This window comes from Leuresthes tenuis, unplaced genomic scaffold (assembly GCF_036924035.1).
Source record: "Leuresthes tenuis unplaced genomic scaffold, fLeuTen1.0.hap1 SCAF_6, whole genome shotgun sequence".
Classification (NCBI taxonomy): domain Eukaryota; kingdom Metazoa; phylum Chordata; class Actinopteri; order Atheriniformes; family Atherinopsidae; genus Leuresthes; species Leuresthes tenuis.
In genome coordinates, this window is record NW_027325360.1 from 11,594,069 (window position 1) to 11,612,751 (window position 18,683).

Consider the following 18,683-nt stretch of genomic DNA (forward strand, 5'->3'; position numbering starts at 1 on the left):
CACCACAGTTCTGCAGCGCCGACTATGAAAAATACCCCAAAGCACTGTCGCGGGGGCTGCAAACGTCACAAGAATACACGTGCGCTGTGGATCGGTACACTTATTTGAAAATGAATTTAAAAACGATTGTATTCAGGTGAAGTACCTGACTATCATCTTGGTAGTTACATATTCTCTATCTAATGGAGTTATAAGCCATCACCACTTCACTAATAATTGAAAACCCCTGCCATAACTATCTACTTATTTTGAGATAAATATGTATAATTCAAGTGAACTACTCCAGTCTCATTCAATTGAATGCCATTACAAAAATAGTTATCAACACCAAGTAATTTCAAAACACAATCTTTTATTCGTCTATAAATAAACCAAGAAAAAAAAGAGTCAATTTAATACTATAACTCAGAGAAAACAAACAGGTAACCACATTTTTTTTAATCATAATTAAAACAAAAGTATTATTGCTCCCATCCTGTCATAACAATGGGATGTTGGATGTAGCATGTTTAAGGTGAATTTTAAAAAATATAACAATTCCAGAAAAGATTGGATGCTCAAAGTCAAAGGTAACTGCAATCTTATATCATGACGACAATAAATTTCAAGTTATTCTTTGTGTCGGTGAGACACAGTATATTCTGCCTAGTTCAAAATAAATCCATCACCCTGAAGTTGCAAATACCAAATTACAACAGACAGTAATACTTTACTCCTTTTGAGCAAAATATCACTGTCTATAATCAAACCTCAACAGCAATGCTCCTGTTTGGAAAGGACAGAGGCAAAACCCCAATGATTCTGCAATCAGTTTTTACTTTGCTGCTGAAGGTGTCAAACAAGCCAAACTCTCCATCTGTAACTCTTCAAGGCTTTCTGCCCTTCTTACGTAGTGACTGTCCTTCTCCAGAGAAAGCGATGAATCGGTTCATGGCGTCATCCTGAGAAAAATAAAAGGATTCTGACTGTAACTGGAAAATGTGGCATTAGCCCTTTATAAGGGAAAGTGATTTAATCATGAAACCAAAAAGTGCAATGGAAAGTAGCTGCAACAAAATGTGCTCAAGCACTAAGAACACGTGGAAGATTAATGAATTACCATCTGATTAAATTATTCACATTACTTACGTCATCTATAAATTTCCTGGGCTGAGGTCTCGAGTTTCTGATGAAGGTGATCTTGCCAATTTTGAATTCGTAGTTGGGAATGCCTCTGTGAACAAAGATTAAACATTAGACTAAAGATGAGATGGTCCAAAGTTCAGGGACATGTAGTAAAAGAAAAACTGAAGAGGTGTTTCCGAATGCTGCCCATTACAACAGACTGTGTGAATTCATTCTGTTAAGACCATGCTGACAATGACGGGTTGTTTAAATCTTGGTTTCATGTTATTCCTCATCTCTCTCACTACAGTCTCCAGTCAACTAAAAGCATGATTTCCTCTGAAGAAAAAAACCCCATTATTTTTAAAGTCTTCGTGTGTAAAATCACCTTCTAATGTCACTTGGGGCGATGGGAGCAGGGCTGGGCTCAATCCCTTTTGTTTTACCGTCCAAGCGATTGCCAGAGCCAGTGAAAGCCTTCAGATATGAAACACAATAGAAGTCACAGCAGCTCCATTATCACACTAATCAATCATCCTAAATAGCTGTGATGTGTTTGAAAGCAAACTATAGCAACATATACTTACTCTAAATCCCATGTCCATGTCAGCATAACTACTGTGGTCTGCCTCTTCCTCCTGCCAAGAGACATGTTTTATCACATTGTTCAGAGCTCAAATTGTGCAGCGACTTTCAGGGTTTGGTCCTTACTGTTGGTTCTTCCTGGTGCTGAGGTCGTCGCTCAGGCTCTTTGTAACCCAAAGGAGCGTCAAAATCAACCTGAGCAACAGAGTCACGACACCAAACTGAATTAGCAAAGGCAACAGAATGCTTTTAGCTGAATTAATAATGAGGGTCTTACGTTCATATCGCACTCGATGATAGAGACTGCTTTATCAGGTTTGGTCTCCATTACTCGTAGCTCGTAGATCTGAAGCAAAGACAGGTTTCACGACCAGTGGGAAACAGTAAAAACAGAACAATACAAACACATTTTGAATCAACTAATTCACCTTTTCATTGTAGTTGATAGCAATGACATCACCAGTCGTCAGGCAAGCAAAGTTTCGCAGTGCATTCTCCAGTCTGTAATAAATTACATTGTATAAATTAAGTAACTTCACTTCGGCCACAGATAAAACCTGAAGAAGGGTGAAATAAATGTTCCCAGATTAAAGTCCTTACACTGCCTTTGGGTTTGTTATGTCCAAGAAGTCTGGACTCTGAGGCTGGAACTTTGAGTAAGTGGCCACCATGAGGTTGACACTTTCCACTTGGACCAGGCCACCTTCCTCCAGCAGGAGATTCTGCATCATCTGCAACAAGCAAAATGAAACCAAACATCAGTTCAACCTTAACTGTTTCTTACAGGGTGACTTTAAAATAGACAGAAAAGGTCAGACAAGAAAAGACATGCAATCGGATTTCATCTCTGCTCTGAGATCACATGAAAAAAAAATTTCTATAAGCTCTTTTGTTCTTTCGACCACAATTTATTTTTATTTCAATGATTTAAAAAATATACATATTATTATTTCTCACCCAGTGTGGGAGGTAACAGATTCCCTCATCGGCCACAAACTCCAGAACACCACAGTGGGTCATTCTGTCTGAGTTCTTGTTGGTCAGCTTGAACAGCATTGGATAGGTGATGTTAAGCCGGCCTGTACAGAGGAAAGAGAACAATGACAAGTCAACGAGTCACGGAGGGTCTAAAGAGAGTAGCTTCAATGAAGAAGAGCTCGATTTTAATTGCACTTACTGAGCTGGTCGAGAGCTGAAGGTGGCATGATTACTGAAAAGAAAGGAAAGATCAGTTATTACTACTGGCATAAACAAGCTGTGTTGTCATAAATATAAGAACGGCGTGACTCCAATATCTCCTAAGATATTGAGAATGATCTATAATGTCTAGCTATTAGTATATGAAAAATAGATTTGATTTATTCTTTGATTTTATATACAATTTATATACTGTGTCATATAACTTTTAACTTTAATAGCTATCTTTACAAAGAAAAAAGAAATGTACAAATCGGGCAGAACTTTAATCACATCTGCTAGAGATAAAGTGATGAGAAGGAGTCTTTTCTAATCATAGATTGATTATTTTTGGTCATTAAATGTAAAAAGTTGTGAAAATGTTCTTAAATTTTCACACAGACCAACATATCTCATGATGTCTTGCTATACCTGACCAACATTTCAAAATCTAAAGTTAGGAGGTTCATACGCAAATTCCTGTTTTGTTTTCTGAAAGATGTCCTCAATGAGAATCGTGTTTGGGTAGATTTACAATTAAACTGCAATTTTTGCTCCATTTTAGAATCACTACATTAAAATATGGTGTTACAGGCTCACGAGGGTCAAGAACCAGAAGAGAAGACATTTTTAGCCCTTGAACTATCCTGACTGCATGGAACCATTTTTGTTGGTTTTGTTTAGGACTCACTTTTGCCTCCTTTCTCCACATCGGAGCGGTCATTGGGTCCCGCCAGCATGGACACCGAATAGCAACGGTACTGAGTGGAGAAGCGGTTCTGGAAGCCCCGGGCCATCGGGTGATCGAATACGTGAAAGGAAAACTGTGGAACAACCAACAGTCTGTTAATAACACACATAGTAACATTTCGATAGTTTTGTGTGGATTGGTAGCATCCACTTAGGACTTTAATTTGATCATGACGGAGCATCTTTGTGCTCGGCGTTAGTGTTGTTGTTAGCCGCTCGTTAGCTTAACTGCCGGAACTACGATTTATCTAAATAAAAACTTGACGTCAGCATTGAACAAGGTCAGCAAGCTACTTACCATGTTGATAGTCTAGGTTTTATTTGTCAAAAGGCTGGACTTAAAATGCCTGTTTCGGTTTTCTTATATTTGTTCTGTCAACAGCCACTGTTTTCTTTCTTCTCCCGGAAGCGCACAAGCTGTCAGAGGGAAATGACGACATCGCAGACGCCGGCCAATCACAGTAGTCCACTTAAAGTAACGTTACTCCCTCCGCTTTTAATACGACATTTGCTTAATTTCACACGACGGTTGCCACTAACAGAGATGACAAAGCATATTTCTTGTGGCACACCGGCAATACGATGGAAAACTCGGCGGTAGCGCCTCCATAAAGTTGGAAATAGCTGCGGTGATATATAATTTTAGTGACAGCACAGCAGAACACAAATCATTCAACATATGATTTCAGGAATTTTTAAGTGGGTGTTTCAACTGTTTTTGGAACAGATATAGACAGAGATTTATCATGAACGAGAAAAAACCCCCACAGAATTTTACTTCCAAGGTCAATGTTTAACTTTCAATCTAAAGTATTTTCCTCTTGGCAATGTGTTGGTTATAGTTTAACAAGTTTTCTGTCAGATAATCCATGACGCTGGTGTTCGCATGGCTAGACTACATTGTTGAAATTGAGATTAGTCAATCTTAATCTTGAAATTTATTGTCCATGCCACCCATCTTGCTCAACACTGAAATCATCTGATTTTGGCTTAGCACCACACTTTCAAGAAACTGACAATTCAAGACTGGCTTGACCCTGCTGAGCCCACACTGGTGACCTTTAGGTGTTAAATCGATTTAGCTGCCTTTTAATTTCTGTAAGTCACAGTTGACAGAAAGCATGGATTTGTGAAAGCATCATTATTTATAAGTCTTATGAAGACCAAATCAGAGATACAATAATGACAGCAGTGCACAGATAAAAATTCATTACAGAGCACTAGTTGACATTTTCAGCCTGAAAATAACTATAGTTATGATTAATAAAATACAAAACTGAAGAAAATCCATGTTATGGTGATGTTGTTTAAAAAACAGCAGAATCTGAAGAAGCCTTTTCAACAGTGAGGTGGGTTCTGCTGAGATGTAGGTCAAAGTGTTTGTGTAATTTCTGTTTTTCTAATGATAGTCTTTATAGGGGAGGCCAGATTTTGGCGACTTCCTGGTGCATGGCCTCAGGTAACCACTGGTAGTATGCAGACAGCAAAACTGTAGAAGGGAAACAAAAAGCAAAACAATTAGATGACATAAAGTCTAAACAAACCAGAAAAGAAACAAGCCAACCACATTAAATTCTCACATTTATCTTCAGTCTTCCAGACAGAGAGGAGTGCCTCCCTGTGGTCAATCCTCTTTGACACGAGCGCTCCCAGTACAGCCTCAGTTCTGGGCTGCAGCCTTAAACAGCAAAGACACAACATTAAGATAAAAATGACTCAAAAACCCTTTTTCAATCAACTTGAACAAGGTGCTGTTGCAGAACTGGTGCTCGATCAAGTTCAGAACTGGTTCAACTTTAGAGCCCTCCAAGAACTGGTTCGTATTTCCAGTCTGAGAGCCAGTCTGAGAGCCAGTCAAAAATCCAAAATATCTAGTGTATTCTGAATTTTTGAAAAGGAAAAGAGTGCAGGGGACAGTTTATCATCACATATTACAGTGTTTGTCGTATGCAAACCAATGGTTATAGGCTGGAGCCTATCCCAGCTGTTATTGGGCGTTTTTGGAGAGGTCACCAGTCCATCTTCGGACCCCCCAGAGACAGATGAGACAAACAACCATCCACGCTCAAACTCACTCCTATGGACTATTTAGAGCCAACAATTAACCTAACATGCATATTTTCGGACGGTGGGAAGAAGCTGGAGAGAACCCACGCATACACGGGGAGAACATGCCAACTGCACACAGAAAGGCCCCAGCAGGGAGTTGAACCTGGAACCCTCTCGCTGTGACGCGACGGTGCTAACCACCATGATCACAAACACCGACTGGTAATAATAAAACATTAAAAGGCAGGAAAATGAGAGGAACAATGTGCTCACGCTGCTGCTTCTACTTAACTGAAACCGCTTTGGTGGGCACCAATAAAGAAAAGAGAGCAGAACAGTCTGTGTGAGAGCCTCGACTTACTTTGCCCATGATTTCAGCATGATGGAGGGGTTTGAGAGAAGATGGCTGGTGTATTTCTTTAGTTTGGGACAAACCTGTTAACCAGACATGGCAAATATTACACACAAGAGATACATGTTTTTTGTCAGGTGCAGCCATCATTTGTACAGCTTTTGTGTAGTTGCACCTTTAGTTGTTGGAATCTTTTTATTAATGCCGGTAAGTGCATATCATTTTTATCACAGATGGTGAATCCTTTAAAAAAGGTTAAATTTGAAAAATTATAATAAAAAAAAAAACTTGTCAAATCTGAATTAATATGAACCACTGCTAACCCAAGTAGAAAATAAGAGAAACAAGCTCAATATTTATGTCAGAAACCAATATTTTAGAATACCAGCTATAATTGGGGCTTTTAATATTTACTGCCGTACCTGTCCCTCAAGAAGAAATCTGGCAAACAGCTTGTAGCGCTCCAGACCTTCAGGATACTCCATCTCCAGTGCAGGCAGCTGCCAACCCACACGGACTGAAGGAGAGACACAGCAATTAGTTAAATGCAGGCAGAGACACCCATCAGCTCCGGCACTCCACTGTAGAGTACTTACAGAAGGTGCTCAGCCGGTGACATCTGATGGTGCCAGTGGAGGAACAGAACCATGGCGACGGTGACTCCTGGGGGGGGCCGAAGTGACAGTACTGGGGCAAAAGCTTTGGGACCCACTCTGCTTCTACTGCTGAAACACCTGACAGGAAGAAACAAGATGTGACGTTTCACCAGGTGAAACCATCAGTCTGCAAATCTGCCTCCATAACACCACAAACTACTTTCTTGTCTTGTGGATTTCTCAGCCATGTGGAGCAAAGACAACTTCAACTTCCTTTGATTCATGTAAAGCAAGCCAGTCAGCCAAATTTTCAAAAATAAGCACAGCAAGTTATTCAAAAACAGGCTAAAGATCATATTTTATTTTCAACATTAACCTCTGATTATAAATGTTCCAACAAAACTTCCCACAAACTTATGGGTATTTTTCAATGAAAAGTACTGTTTTCATTTATTGTCTCTAGCACACTTCAGTCAATTCATTTACCTCTCATGTACATCTTGGAGGTCTCCATGATCTCCTGGTAGATGATAAACTCTGGCAGCGTTTTAAACAGCGCAGAACTTGGATGAATGAACACCGGGTCATCTATAAGTGGAGTCTGCGAATAAAGACAGGAAAAAGCAAGAGGATTAAGGAGAGCAGCAACAAGCACATTCTCCTGAACCACGAACGCAGCCTTTGGATCAACTAACCTTGTATCCGTTCCTCCATTTTGGGTCCAGCATGTCTTCCATTTGGACGCGCCTCGCGAGATGGTCTCCGAGTCCAGCCAGAACAATCTGTCGCAAACAAACCACCTGGTGTTCTGTTGGTGGCGTCATCTTTGGATCCACAAATACTCCCACCTCTGGACAGACTGCGTTGACTTGGAAGGAGAGAACACAGCGAATATTGTGTTTTGTTTCTGCAGCAGACACTGTCTTGGATGATCTGGGGATGCTCGTGTGTGTGTGTGTGTGTGTGTGTGTGTACCTGCATTGGTAAGTTGACCTCTGAGCCTCCTGATCTCCACCATGGCTTTATACCTCAGCCCATTATCCTCACAAAACTTGGGAGTGCAGCCAGCAAATTCACAAGCACCAACAGCACCTACAGACACACGTATATGGAGCTGTGGTAGGACTCTACAAATATGATATGCACAAGCTGAAGAAACAGTTAAATCTCTGTGTTTACAGCTCATCTTGGAATGTCGCGTCAAATAAAATTAAAAAAACTAAATGATCATTTTAAGGTTTCAAAATGCCTTTACATAACCTTACAGACTTTACTACAGCCTGTGGATACAATAAGCTTACCCAGCATGACCATGAGGTCCCCCAGCTGGAGCGAGGCTCCTTGCCCAGCCCACAGCCTTCTCATTTGGGTCAGCCGAGCCCGACGCTGGGTGAGTTTAGAGCTTTCATCTTCACTACATGCAGGTCTGAGGAGAGATGAAAATGTGCAACAGCTATAAAGACATAACAGTCAAGTAAGCGGCTCAATAACATGATCTGAGTTGCAAGAGCGCTCCAGGTTTTTTGTATATATTCCTCTTCAGAAGCATAAATCACTATATTTTTTCCCCTGCAGAATAAACTTTGACCACACTGGATGTCCATTTAAACACAAACTGAAATGATGAGAGAAAATGTGCCCACCTGTCAAGGTCCTCAAAAATCTCCCGGACAGTCATAGCCGCTACTACAGCAATGACGTAGGGCAAGCAGTCTTGCTGCTTCCCAAGTGCTAACATTTTTGCATAACGCGGGGCTACAGGAAATGAAGCCATCGCTCTTCCCAGGGGAGTGATGGGACAGCTCAGCCTCGCTCGCTGCATCTCTTTTACCCTTATGAAAGAAAAGAAGAAAATTTTGTATTTTGTGGAAATAAAACTGAAGAAATAATCATTTTAATCTGCATTATAAGTTCAAATATTCATTAAAGATAAAAAAAAAAAACTGTTTAAGTAAGAGGTTATAGGAAAATAAGAAGAAGATCTAACTTCAAAGGAGGAATATAAAAACATGCCTTTTTCTATTTTTAGCTCCCTGTGAGTGTGAAAGTCGACACAAATTACCATCAACACCATACGCACCATTTAAAGAAAGAGTTACATAAACCAAGAAAATCTAAGACCTTGATGAAAACAGTTAAACAGCAGCAGAAGCTACCTTCCAGTGCGAGGCGGCTCCTCCAGAGCTCCCAATGAGATCAACAACTCCTCTGCTGCAACAAGAGCCTCAGCGGAGGGAGACGTGGGAAAAGGAAAATTGATCACCTGCAAAGACGGAAATTCTAAGTTTGTTTTTATGATTTCATTTTTCTTACACAGCAGCTTTTCACACCTGACTTTTTGCTGACCTTTTCTATGTTGAGGTCCTTCATCTGTAAAACCAGGTCCTCAACAGGTCTGCGAGTGATCTCTGCCTCAGAGAACTGACTGAAGTCTCCAAACACAGCAGAGGAGTACAATCTGCACAAATACAACAGAAACAGGGAGACAAACAAATGAGAGAATCGTCCTCAAGTAAAACAAACATGTTATTACATGTGTTAATGATTCTGACCTGTAGCAGTGTCCTGGCTCTGTTCGTCCCGCTCTACCTGCTCTCTGATTGGCTGAGGCCTGCGAGGTCCATGTGACTTTAAAGGACGACACTCCTGTCACTCTGTCATAGAAACGTTTCTTAACTCGACCGCAGTCTACCACATATTTGATGCCAGGAATGGTCAAAGATGTCTCAGCCACATTTGTGGCTACAACACACAGACGAGTGCCGGGTGGAGGAGGCCTGAACACCTGCAGACATAAAACACACACATACAAGATAAAACAGCATAGGCCAATACACTGACAGTGATGCCTCATATGACTCCTCAACAACTGGACACTCTGAAAAATAAAGGAATTTCTAAACCTACAACTGAGGTATGTGTTAACTGGAATATTCTGAGTTTTTAACACCTGTCAAAACATATTGATCTTACCTTAGCTTGTTGCTCAGGGGCCAACAGAGAGTAAAGTGGAAGAACATAGAGAGGGATGGACGGGTCAGCCTTCTCCTCTACAGACGCAAAACACAAAGCAGAATTTAAACACCCGTCACAAATCCACCTGTTTTATAAAGAACCCTTCCCTTCGATTAACTCGCCTGCATCAGCGGGATCGTCTCCAAGGTCGAGGTCCGAGCCTCCGTCCTCCTCATCTCCGATTCCCGCCTCTCTGTCCTCGTCCCCCTCATCCACCGGCAGGGCAGAGTAATTATCCAAGTCGATTCGGGGAAGAGACTGGAGTCAAAACAGTTAAACCACTTTTAATACGTGCACAGGAAATGTCCGTTAACTCGGGACATGATGCGAACCACAGTGCAGAAAACAAATGGAAAAGTGTGGGGGACATAGGTGTAAACTGAAGGTGTGTTTGACTAAAGCACAAACTGCACTTTAATCTAAAAAGTTAAGTTCAAAGTAGACCATATCTAGCTGGAAAGCAGCTCCACGGAGCACATTTGATGAAGGGTTTTTGGATACATCACAAAGGCCTGTCAGACAAGGATTGGAAAATACTATTAGGTGCAAGCAGACTTACGACAGTCTTCTTCTGTTTGGCCTTTTTAAATTTCTTCATCGCTTCTGAAGTGTCTGCTTCCTCATCTTCACCTGTACACAAAAACAAGTAAATACTGGCAAAAAAAAAACAAAAAACATTCTACCTGTTCAATGACATGTGTGAGGAGTCTCATTACGCACCGGTGGCTGCATTACCCTTCCTGAAAGGGAAGGCTTTTCTGAGTCTTCGACAGAGACTGTGAACCTCAGCTTGACCAGTCAGAAACATAAGGATACCACCTAGAGAAGGAAAAATGGCATCAGGGTGGCAGAGTGTGTTTGTATGAAGGTTAAACCGTAACAACAACAACTGCATTTTGTCCTGCTGCCTTAGTGAAAATGTCTCACTTAGAAAAACTGCTGCCAAACTTTTCTATTTCTACAAACAAATCATTTAAAACATTTTAATTCAAGTTTTTGACAGACTTTTTTGCAGTGAGCAACTATTCATGCAGAAAGTACCTGGAGGCAGCATCCGGTGGATTTTGCAGGTCTTGTGAAAGGCCTCTCCGGTGTAATCCTCCAGTGGGGTGCGTTTGTTGAAATGGATTGTGACCGGGAACTGACGAGCATCCACCCTGATGACAGGCGGAGGTGTTCGAAAGAGCTTCTGGTTGTCTGTGAAGTCCTCTACTCGCAGAGTAGCGGACATGATCAGCAGCTTCATGGGCATTCCTCTCTGCAGAGACGAGGAGAATGAAACAGAAATATGCTGACAGAAAAAAACCAAAAAAAAAACAAAAACCTGTAAATCAGAAACATTAAGCAGTAAGAAGTTGTGTCTCCTACCTTGTTTCGAAGCGGGACGATACGGGACAACAATCCAATGAGGATATCTGTGTAGACGCTCCTCTCATGAGCTTCATCTATGATTATCACGCTGTACCTCTGCAGCAGAAAGTCCTGAGACGCAAGACAGAGACAGTGAAACTCTGGAGAAAGTAACTCATAACAAGTCCGTTGATGAAAAACTAACTCCAGCACAATTTTTAACTACTCTGAGTTCAGTAATGTGATGGAGATTCAAACTGTCCATCTTTTTAGGCTTTATAATAAAGCTGATGAGACACAATCTGCAAAAACAAAACTTCTGAAAGTGGTCGAGAAGGTCCGAGGCTGAAGGCGACAAGCTGACATAAAGGAGGGAAACAAATGAACACATTAATTACGATTACTGGTTTTATGTATTATGATATATAATTAGACATTTTATTCAGTGTTTTATTCTGCAGATCTGCCAGAATCAATATCTTATTCATCTATAATCCTTAAAGCCATTTTCTAGCAAAGGTACCCAATACTGTCGGTTCAAAGTTGTTTGTCTTCATCAAGTCACATAGCAGACCTAACTTTTAATTGGTTAATAAAGAAAATACTCAATAAGGTAGCAGCATTCCTAAATGGTTAAACGTCAAGTTGAAATAAAAGTTGAAATAAAGCGAGCTCTGACATCTAGTGTCACTCATTTGCTACCACTCCATACCATGCATGACTTTACAAGAAAACGGTCATATATAACTATAAACTATAAAAAAAACTATAAAAAAAACTTAAAAATATAAACTGGGATGCAAAGACTAAAGACTTTCTGTAATGGGCTGAACAGTGTTAAAAGTATGTATCTAAACTCTTAAAAAGGAGGACGGTTTAAAACCTCTCAATCCCAAACCCTCCGCTTTGCAGAGGTAATGTTAACATTTCTTCTAGGAATCCAGGAGGAGGAGGCATCTGGCTCCTAATTCAGGGCTCTGTGGGGCCAACAGGGTGGCTAGATGTTATATTCAATCAAAAGACGCTACCTTCTGAATCTCCTTCAGCAGGACTCCGTCTGTCATGAACTTGATCTTTGTGTCGCTCGTCACGTTGCCTTCGTATCGAATCTGGTACGACACCACCCTGAGCACAGAGACGCAAACATCTACCAGTCACAAACTCTCCCAAGTGTGTGGAGTAAATGGAGCAATATTTTGAGTATCTACAGAGAGAGAATGTTTGTTACTGTGTGGGCAGGTTCATCTCTTTGGCCACTCTGTGAGACATGCTGACAGCAGCTACTCTCCTGGGCTCTGTGATAGCAATAATTCCACTGCCACTGGAGGAAACAGCAACAAACAACAACGGAAGTTATATATGAGCATGTATCCATGAGAGCCCTTTATCTGAATAAGTGTACAGCAAAAGGGGTAAGTAGGGCCCGATAAAGTGAATGAAGTACCTGGCATAGCCGGCTTCATACAGAAACTGAGGGACTTGTGTGGTCTTTCCACTCCCTGTCTCTCCACAGATGACGACGCAGGGGTTTTCTCTCACTGCCTCCATGATGACTTGCTCCTCTGCCAGCACTGGCAATTTCAGACGAGCTTCCTACAGCAACAAATTAAAAGTGATTAAATCTAACAAAAAGAAAAAACCTGTTCAGTGTGCAGTTTAACACTCTCAGACACACGCACCTGTACTTCTGGAGGCCTGTCAACAGGAATGAAGATAGCCGGCTCCGAAGGCACCTTGTTTTGGACTTTCTCCCCATCAGAGATCTTCTTCTCTTTCCGTTCATCTTGTTCTGCCGCCTTGTGCTCTGGCTTCACTTCCTGTTTGGTCTCCATCTCCTGAGAGGGGGGGGTGGTTTCCTTAGATTCCCTCATCTCTGCCGTATTATTCACGTCATCCTCCTCCTCCTCAGACGATGTGTCCAGATCGCTACTTTCTTCTGCTTTTTGTTCTTCATCATCTTCCTCCTCCTCTTCTTTCCATTTTCTCTTCCTGTAGGCACCGCTGACGCTGCTGATTTTTGGACCCGAGTCTCCATCGTTTACTTCATCTGATGACCTTTGAAAAAAAGAGAAAAAAAAAACATCTAAAACAGACCCATCATATCACTTCTGGGTTGAAAGTTTTAACATGTAATTTCTGCTTGATTCAAACATCCAAAAATTCAAAGCAAACAAACTACTTCTCCAGTTACTAGAGAGGCTGAATGTGAGACGACTGAGATGGAAACAAGAAAACAAAATTATTTCTCTGCACTTAATTTCAGACTCTGGTCTCGAGTCACAGCATAAAATCCTTTTGGTGGCAAAGCACCATGATATTGTTAGCCCGATTCTTTAACTGGAAGCCCATGAACAAGCTGGAGCAATCTTAAGTTAAACAAAGTATTTATTAGAGGTCACATGTAAAGTATATTGCAGCGCTGGGCTCGACCTGACGGATTTCCTGCGAGAGCTCTGTCACTCCGAGTCCAGTGCTGCCATATACTTCACATGTGACCACTAATAAATCTATATATTTATTTGGGTTTCACACTCACTGTTTACTCTGGTAAAGCTTGTCTCCTGTTCCCAGTTTGGACGTTGTGTACAGCAGCTTCAGTTCAGACTCTGGAAGTTGCACCTCAGCCAGTTTGGTCAGTATATCGGCTCTCTAGACAGAAGACAAGGACACGCGTAAGCCGTTTATCCTTCCTTTTTAAAAAGACAGATTTAATTCTAAAACTCTTTCTCATGAATGAAAATGACACTAAGGACATAAAATGTGTTTATATTCCGCATCTACATTATTTATCAGCTGAATAAGAAATATTTGAAAATGACACAGCTTGCTTCTTAATCTTCCGGAGGCTTCAGTATTGTCTTTGGTTTTTTATCGTTTTTTGGTTCAAACCCCAAAGATGATTCACATTCGAGCATTTACATCATTGGAAGCAATAGTTTCACTTAGTGACCTGGACAAAAGCTGTGTTACCCTGCTTACAAATACAGCTGTTCCTTTTAAAAGCTGGACTGAATCCACTGCGTCAACCTGTCTCACCTGGGCTTTCTTCTCCTTGCGCTCCAGGACCTTCTGTAACTCTTTCCTTTGCTTCTTTGTCAGGGGCTTTTTGGTGGAAACAGTCCTCTGCAAGTTCTTCTTCTTCTTGGCTTTGTTGGCCGGGAGGACCAATGCGTTGCTCTCATCTACACCTTTCAGTCTCGACCCATCTGATGACAATGACAACAAACAGAGATGTGAAGGAACTGTTCAGTGCCAGCCAACAACTACAGTACAATCAAGGGGGATTTTGCGGGTTAATCCATTGAATTCCCACCTTGGAGTTCCACCACAACTGGCGTCTTCTCTCCATCTGCTGGTTGTTGAGGATCGCTTTGCTGTCTTCCTTTCCAGTTGTGCTTCTTCCTTAGTTTTCCCATTTTAAACTGACGTCTGATTTGAGCAAATAACAAAATAGTCACAAAATTTCTCCCGAGAAATAATTTGTATTCAGAGACAAACCACGAAATAAGGCTGACAGCAGCTCAACAACGCTGAGCTGTCTGTGTAACGACTCTATAAATTAAATCTATACAATCGAAAACATATTCACGGATATCGTAATACACTAAACTCGTTATTATATTGGCTAAAATAACAACATTGGAAACTGTAATATTTTTAAAAACATGCAGTCCTGCACAAACCTCACGTGTAAACATCTGAGCGTCCGTCCGTTAAAACTCCGGAAACATCGACTCAATAGAAAGGTTCCGCGGCAGAGGAAACTTTAGTCAATGTTTAACACATTTTAAGGACTAAAGTATTCTCTAAGGTATGTATGATCAAATCTATCTTATTTTTTATTTTTTATTATCAAAAGTCTTTAGAAGGGTTTTACTTCGTTAATTTAGTTTAGGATGCCGGTTTATCTATGAAAACACATCAGGAAAAAACGCCATGCAATGCAATAAGATTCAGATAGAATCTTTTTGTAATCCTTTTAAGTTTAACACATTCATATGCAGTTCAGAAAACACATATCTAAAAGTGTATGTGGGACCAGAAAAAAATAAATTTATATTGCACAATATTAGCCGAAGAAAAAATGTCATGTTACTGGATCAAAAATTGACATTAAGATATATAACGTTGAAATGAGTTATAGAGAATCTTCAGAGCACAAACATGTGACGTGCATCAGTCTTCAGACCAGATGTTAAACTGATGGAGGTTCAAAATTTGACAAACATATAAGTCTTTATTTGTTTTCACCACATTTCAAGAAAACTGGAGTTTCTGCCTGGTATGTTGCACAACTATGGGGTATGGCCCAATTCAAAAGTCTGTTGTCAAAAAAGTACAAACATTTAATTATTCACAAAAACAAATTAGTAACAACATTTGACTGATATGTAGCAGACATGGTATGAAAAGAGTATGTAGTTAACACAGTTTATAAGACAGAAAAAGTAGCATGTCCTGCTCAGTAGATGGTAGTAGATAGTCAAACGGTCCTACAGTTGAACATAGTACTATGAAGTTGTTCTTATTGTAATCAAATGATAATAATAGCACTGTTTGGGTCCTGTTCAAACCATTTTATAATTGTATAATGGCCTCTGGTATCTACAAGTCCATGTCTTTAAGATAAAATGAAAACCAATAAAATATGTAAGATCATTGTTGAGTCTGGTGGAGGCTTTGAAATTACACTTTAAATGTGATCTTAAGATTTGAGAAACTTGTACAAGAAAACATTTTTCATTCAGTAATGTTTCAAATTCAACATTGAATTAAATCACAATATAATCACATGTTTATTATCAACATGACATTGATGTTTATTTTTTTTCAATTATTGTGATATCTGATATTCTTCAGTGTGCAAATGATAAACAGCTCTTTAAACATCACAGTTCCATCTCAGATGCTGCTGTCCATTAGACGCTCGTAGTCGTTCTCCCTCTGACCTTCCCCAGCTGTGAAGCTCTCCTCTGTGGTCCGTCTCGCCTCCTTGGACATCCTCTCGAACCGCTTCAGGAAAACAATGAGAGCCACCAACAGGACCGCCTGCACCGCCACGAAAGCAAACAGACACACCAGCGAGACCAAGGCCAGGTTGCAGTACCAGTACTGGCAGGACTCCAGTACCTCCTCCTCAGTTAAATACACCACCAGCCGGCCTCTCAGGCTGGGAGGAGAGCTGCAGTTGACCCCCAGGTGTGCTGTGAGGCTGGCGGGCTGACGTCGCAGCCAGGCTCGCAGATAAAGGACCCCACAGTCACACACCCAGGGGTTACCGTGAAGGGACACGGAGTGGAGAGAGGTCAGGTCATCCAGCAGCCCATTGGGGAGGGTGGTCAACAAGTTGTTTTGGAGGCGGAGCTCCGTGGTTCCTGAAGGGAAACCGGTGGGCAGACAGGAGGAGGTGAGAGACCTGCTGCTGCAATCCACCTGACCACCATGACAAGTGCAGAAGTTGGGACACGCTGATGACCTTTGACCTCCAACAAACAGGAGCAGACACAAGAGTAGAAGTCGAGTCATTGTTGCCAAACTGCAGGGAGGAGAGGAGGTGACTTAGATTAATCTGTACATGGAGACACCATCCATCTGTGGACTGTGTATACCATTAAATTTAAAGCCTAAAATCAACCGGTTGTAAACGGTGGACATGCAAAGATTTGTACCACAGTAAAACATTAACAGGCCCATTTTATTCTTGATTTTATTCTTACTCTTAATGTTATTTGAGTACAGGTTTAAAAACTGCAGCACATCTTGTAATCTGCTATCTGAAACCCTCAGTTTTAGTGTCTGATTCTACTCAAGAAGAATGAGAAATGTCTGAAAATTGTGCTTAGAATTAAGTCCAGACTTTCTCTGCAGTTTCTGTTTACAAAGAAAACCTCAATACGTTCTCATAGCCATAAACGCCCAGATCACACAGGAAGTTGGACATGATGAAAAAAAATGGCCCAGTCTGCTCTGATTGGTCAGCTGTTTGGTGGACAGGAAGGCGTCATGCAAATATGTGACTAGGTAGTATTAAGAGAAGGTAACATAATCCTGAGGTTAGTTTGGATTTTATAACTCTGTCCTTAAAAGCTATGTAACATATTTAAAAGAGGAAACAAACTAAATATACAAAATGCTCTTTTTAAAGACAAAAAAACCAACCAAGATTATTATCTAAAAAGCATCAACCCCTCTCTGATAAACTGACTGAAACCTAGCTCAAAGAAATGGAAATTAAAGGAAACTCTCTGTTATAATGTATAACCTTTAAATACTGACTCATTACATGATGCATTGCTCGCTGAGTAAAATCTGATTTCTTATAAGCTGTTTGGATAAAAAATATTCATAGAATATTACAGTATTTCCATAGAAACTTTAAATGTTCCGTTTCCGAATGCCATCCAACAAAATTCTTTCAATTCAATCATCTTTGCGTTAATCTTATTTCAGATATCTTGCAATTGATTCCTGTTCTTAGGCTTTACTATATAACGTTGTCGTTCCACAAGTGTTTCAGTTATTCTGATCACTCAAGAAGGAAAATGTAAAACTACTAAAACACATGCTTTGAATGTCACCAAATATTTGTGACTTTTATCTTGAATTATTACTATTTATTACTATTTAGAGCAGATTCCATACCGATTTAATTTTCAAAGATGTAAAATAGTTTACTGATGTTCTAATGAATAATCAAAGTACTTCAGTTAACACTGTAGCAAAGTATCTAAGCAAAAAGTGTTATTAATCATCTGGTGTAACACAGAATTCTTTATGTTTTCAAAAAATTTAAATATTTACAAAAAATTATAATTGATTATTCCTTTTAAAAACAAAGTCATCATACATCATCAAGAGCTCAGTGGTAGGTTACAAGTAAGCCTCAATAATATTAGGGCAGAAAAGTCGACAAAGTTTGAGGAGAGACACTTACCTTCAGCTCTGCGCGTCCTCTGGAGATGACTGTTCTATTTTTGCTGTCAGAGGGAGAATGTCTTACTGCCAGCTGGCACTGCCTGATAAAGATTGCTGTTAAACTGTGAGCACACACACACATAAACACAAACTTACGCCTGTGCTCGCGTACACACAGAACATGCACATCGAGATGGAACATCTCTCAGTAACTCTTTCAGTAAATTCGATCCTTTCCACATTCATGGAAAGAGTTGTTTTCTATGTCGCCAACTGGAGGTAAAATACAGAGAATTTTGGGAATATTTTAGAATTTATTCCGACTTAAAGTATGCAGAAATGTGACAGTTATGTTGAGTAAAATCACAAAGCTCACCATAAATTTTTATTAATTAATGATAATATAGTTACTATAGGTTACAGTGGATGAATAAATTATGTCTTCATTGGCTCAATTCACGCTACGTCAGAGAAAAAGCTTTATCTGCTTAACAAACATGTCAGTTAGTGAGTCTAACAAGGATTTATTAACGATGGTGGTTTAACTTTTTAAGAGCTTTACTTAGATACAAGTTTCAGGTATTTCTCCTTGAATGTTTCCGTGTCTTACTCCACTACATCTAATAACTTTAGGAACTTTGCAGTATCAGAACAATAACAATAAATAGAATAACAAAGAAATGTTGATGTATTGTTAAAGGTTCACGTAAGACTCTTCAGGCTGCTCAGTAGTAAATAAGTTGTTACAATTTGCTCTCTTTCACTTGCAGTGATGTTATTCCTGCTGAAAT

General features: G+C 40.2%; 3 protein-coding genes across 3 annotated transcripts; all 3 read right to left on the bottom strand.

Moving 5' to 3' along the window:
- Nucleotides 1-796: 796 nt before the first annotated feature.
- On the bottom strand, nucleotides 797-4,047 carry ufd1l (ubiquitin recognition factor in ER associated degradation 1). The gene is made up of 12 exons (XM_072387586.1): nucleotides 3,914-4,047; nucleotides 3,557-3,689; nucleotides 2,867-2,899; nucleotides 2,647-2,768; nucleotides 2,290-2,420; nucleotides 2,118-2,190; nucleotides 1,967-2,035; nucleotides 1,816-1,884; nucleotides 1,692-1,742; nucleotides 1,493-1,581; nucleotides 1,129-1,213; nucleotides 797-941 (listed from the first exon to the last, which is right to left on the bottom strand). Exons 1-12 carry the CDS (start codon nucleotides 3,914-3,916, stop codon nucleotides 867-869), a joined length of 933 nt encoding a protein of 310 aa, XP_072243687.1. The 5' UTR covers nucleotides 3,917-4,047; the 3' UTR covers nucleotides 797-866.
- Nucleotides 4,048-4,741: 694 nt separating this feature from the next.
- Nucleotides 4,742-14,649, bottom strand: dhx37 (DEAH (Asp-Glu-Ala-His) box polypeptide 37). Its single transcript, XM_072387601.1, has 26 exons — nucleotides 14,291-14,649; nucleotides 14,014-14,183; nucleotides 13,514-13,626; nucleotides 12,657-13,032; nucleotides 12,422-12,570; nucleotides 12,206-12,298; nucleotides 12,006-12,102; nucleotides 10,996-11,109; nucleotides 10,669-10,885; nucleotides 10,348-10,446; nucleotides 10,187-10,257; nucleotides 9,750-9,885; nucleotides 9,586-9,662; nucleotides 9,165-9,397; nucleotides 8,959-9,070; nucleotides 8,769-8,875; nucleotides 8,256-8,444; nucleotides 7,914-8,038; nucleotides 7,588-7,704; nucleotides 7,308-7,480; nucleotides 7,099-7,213; nucleotides 6,613-6,750; nucleotides 6,439-6,533; nucleotides 6,026-6,099; nucleotides 5,196-5,293; nucleotides 4,742-5,104 (listed from the first exon to the last, which is right to left on the bottom strand). Exons 1-26 carry the CDS (start codon nucleotides 14,391-14,393, stop codon nucleotides 5,028-5,030), a joined length of 3,468 nt encoding a protein of 1,155 aa, XP_072243702.1. The 5' UTR covers nucleotides 14,394-14,649; the 3' UTR covers nucleotides 4,742-5,027.
- A 1,144-nt stretch (nucleotides 14,650-15,793) lies between these two features.
- On the bottom strand, nucleotides 15,794-18,015 carry gp1bb (glycoprotein Ib platelet subunit beta). The gene is made up of 2 exons (XM_072387587.1): nucleotides 17,912-18,015; nucleotides 15,794-16,513 (listed from the first exon to the last, which is right to left on the bottom strand). The coding sequence occupies exon 2, from the start codon at nucleotides 16,501-16,503 to the stop codon at nucleotides 15,880-15,882; it is 624 nt and encodes a 207-aa protein (XP_072243688.1). The 5' UTR covers nucleotides 16,504-16,513; nucleotides 17,912-18,015; the 3' UTR covers nucleotides 15,794-15,879.
- Nucleotides 18,016-18,683: the final 668 nt, after the last annotated feature.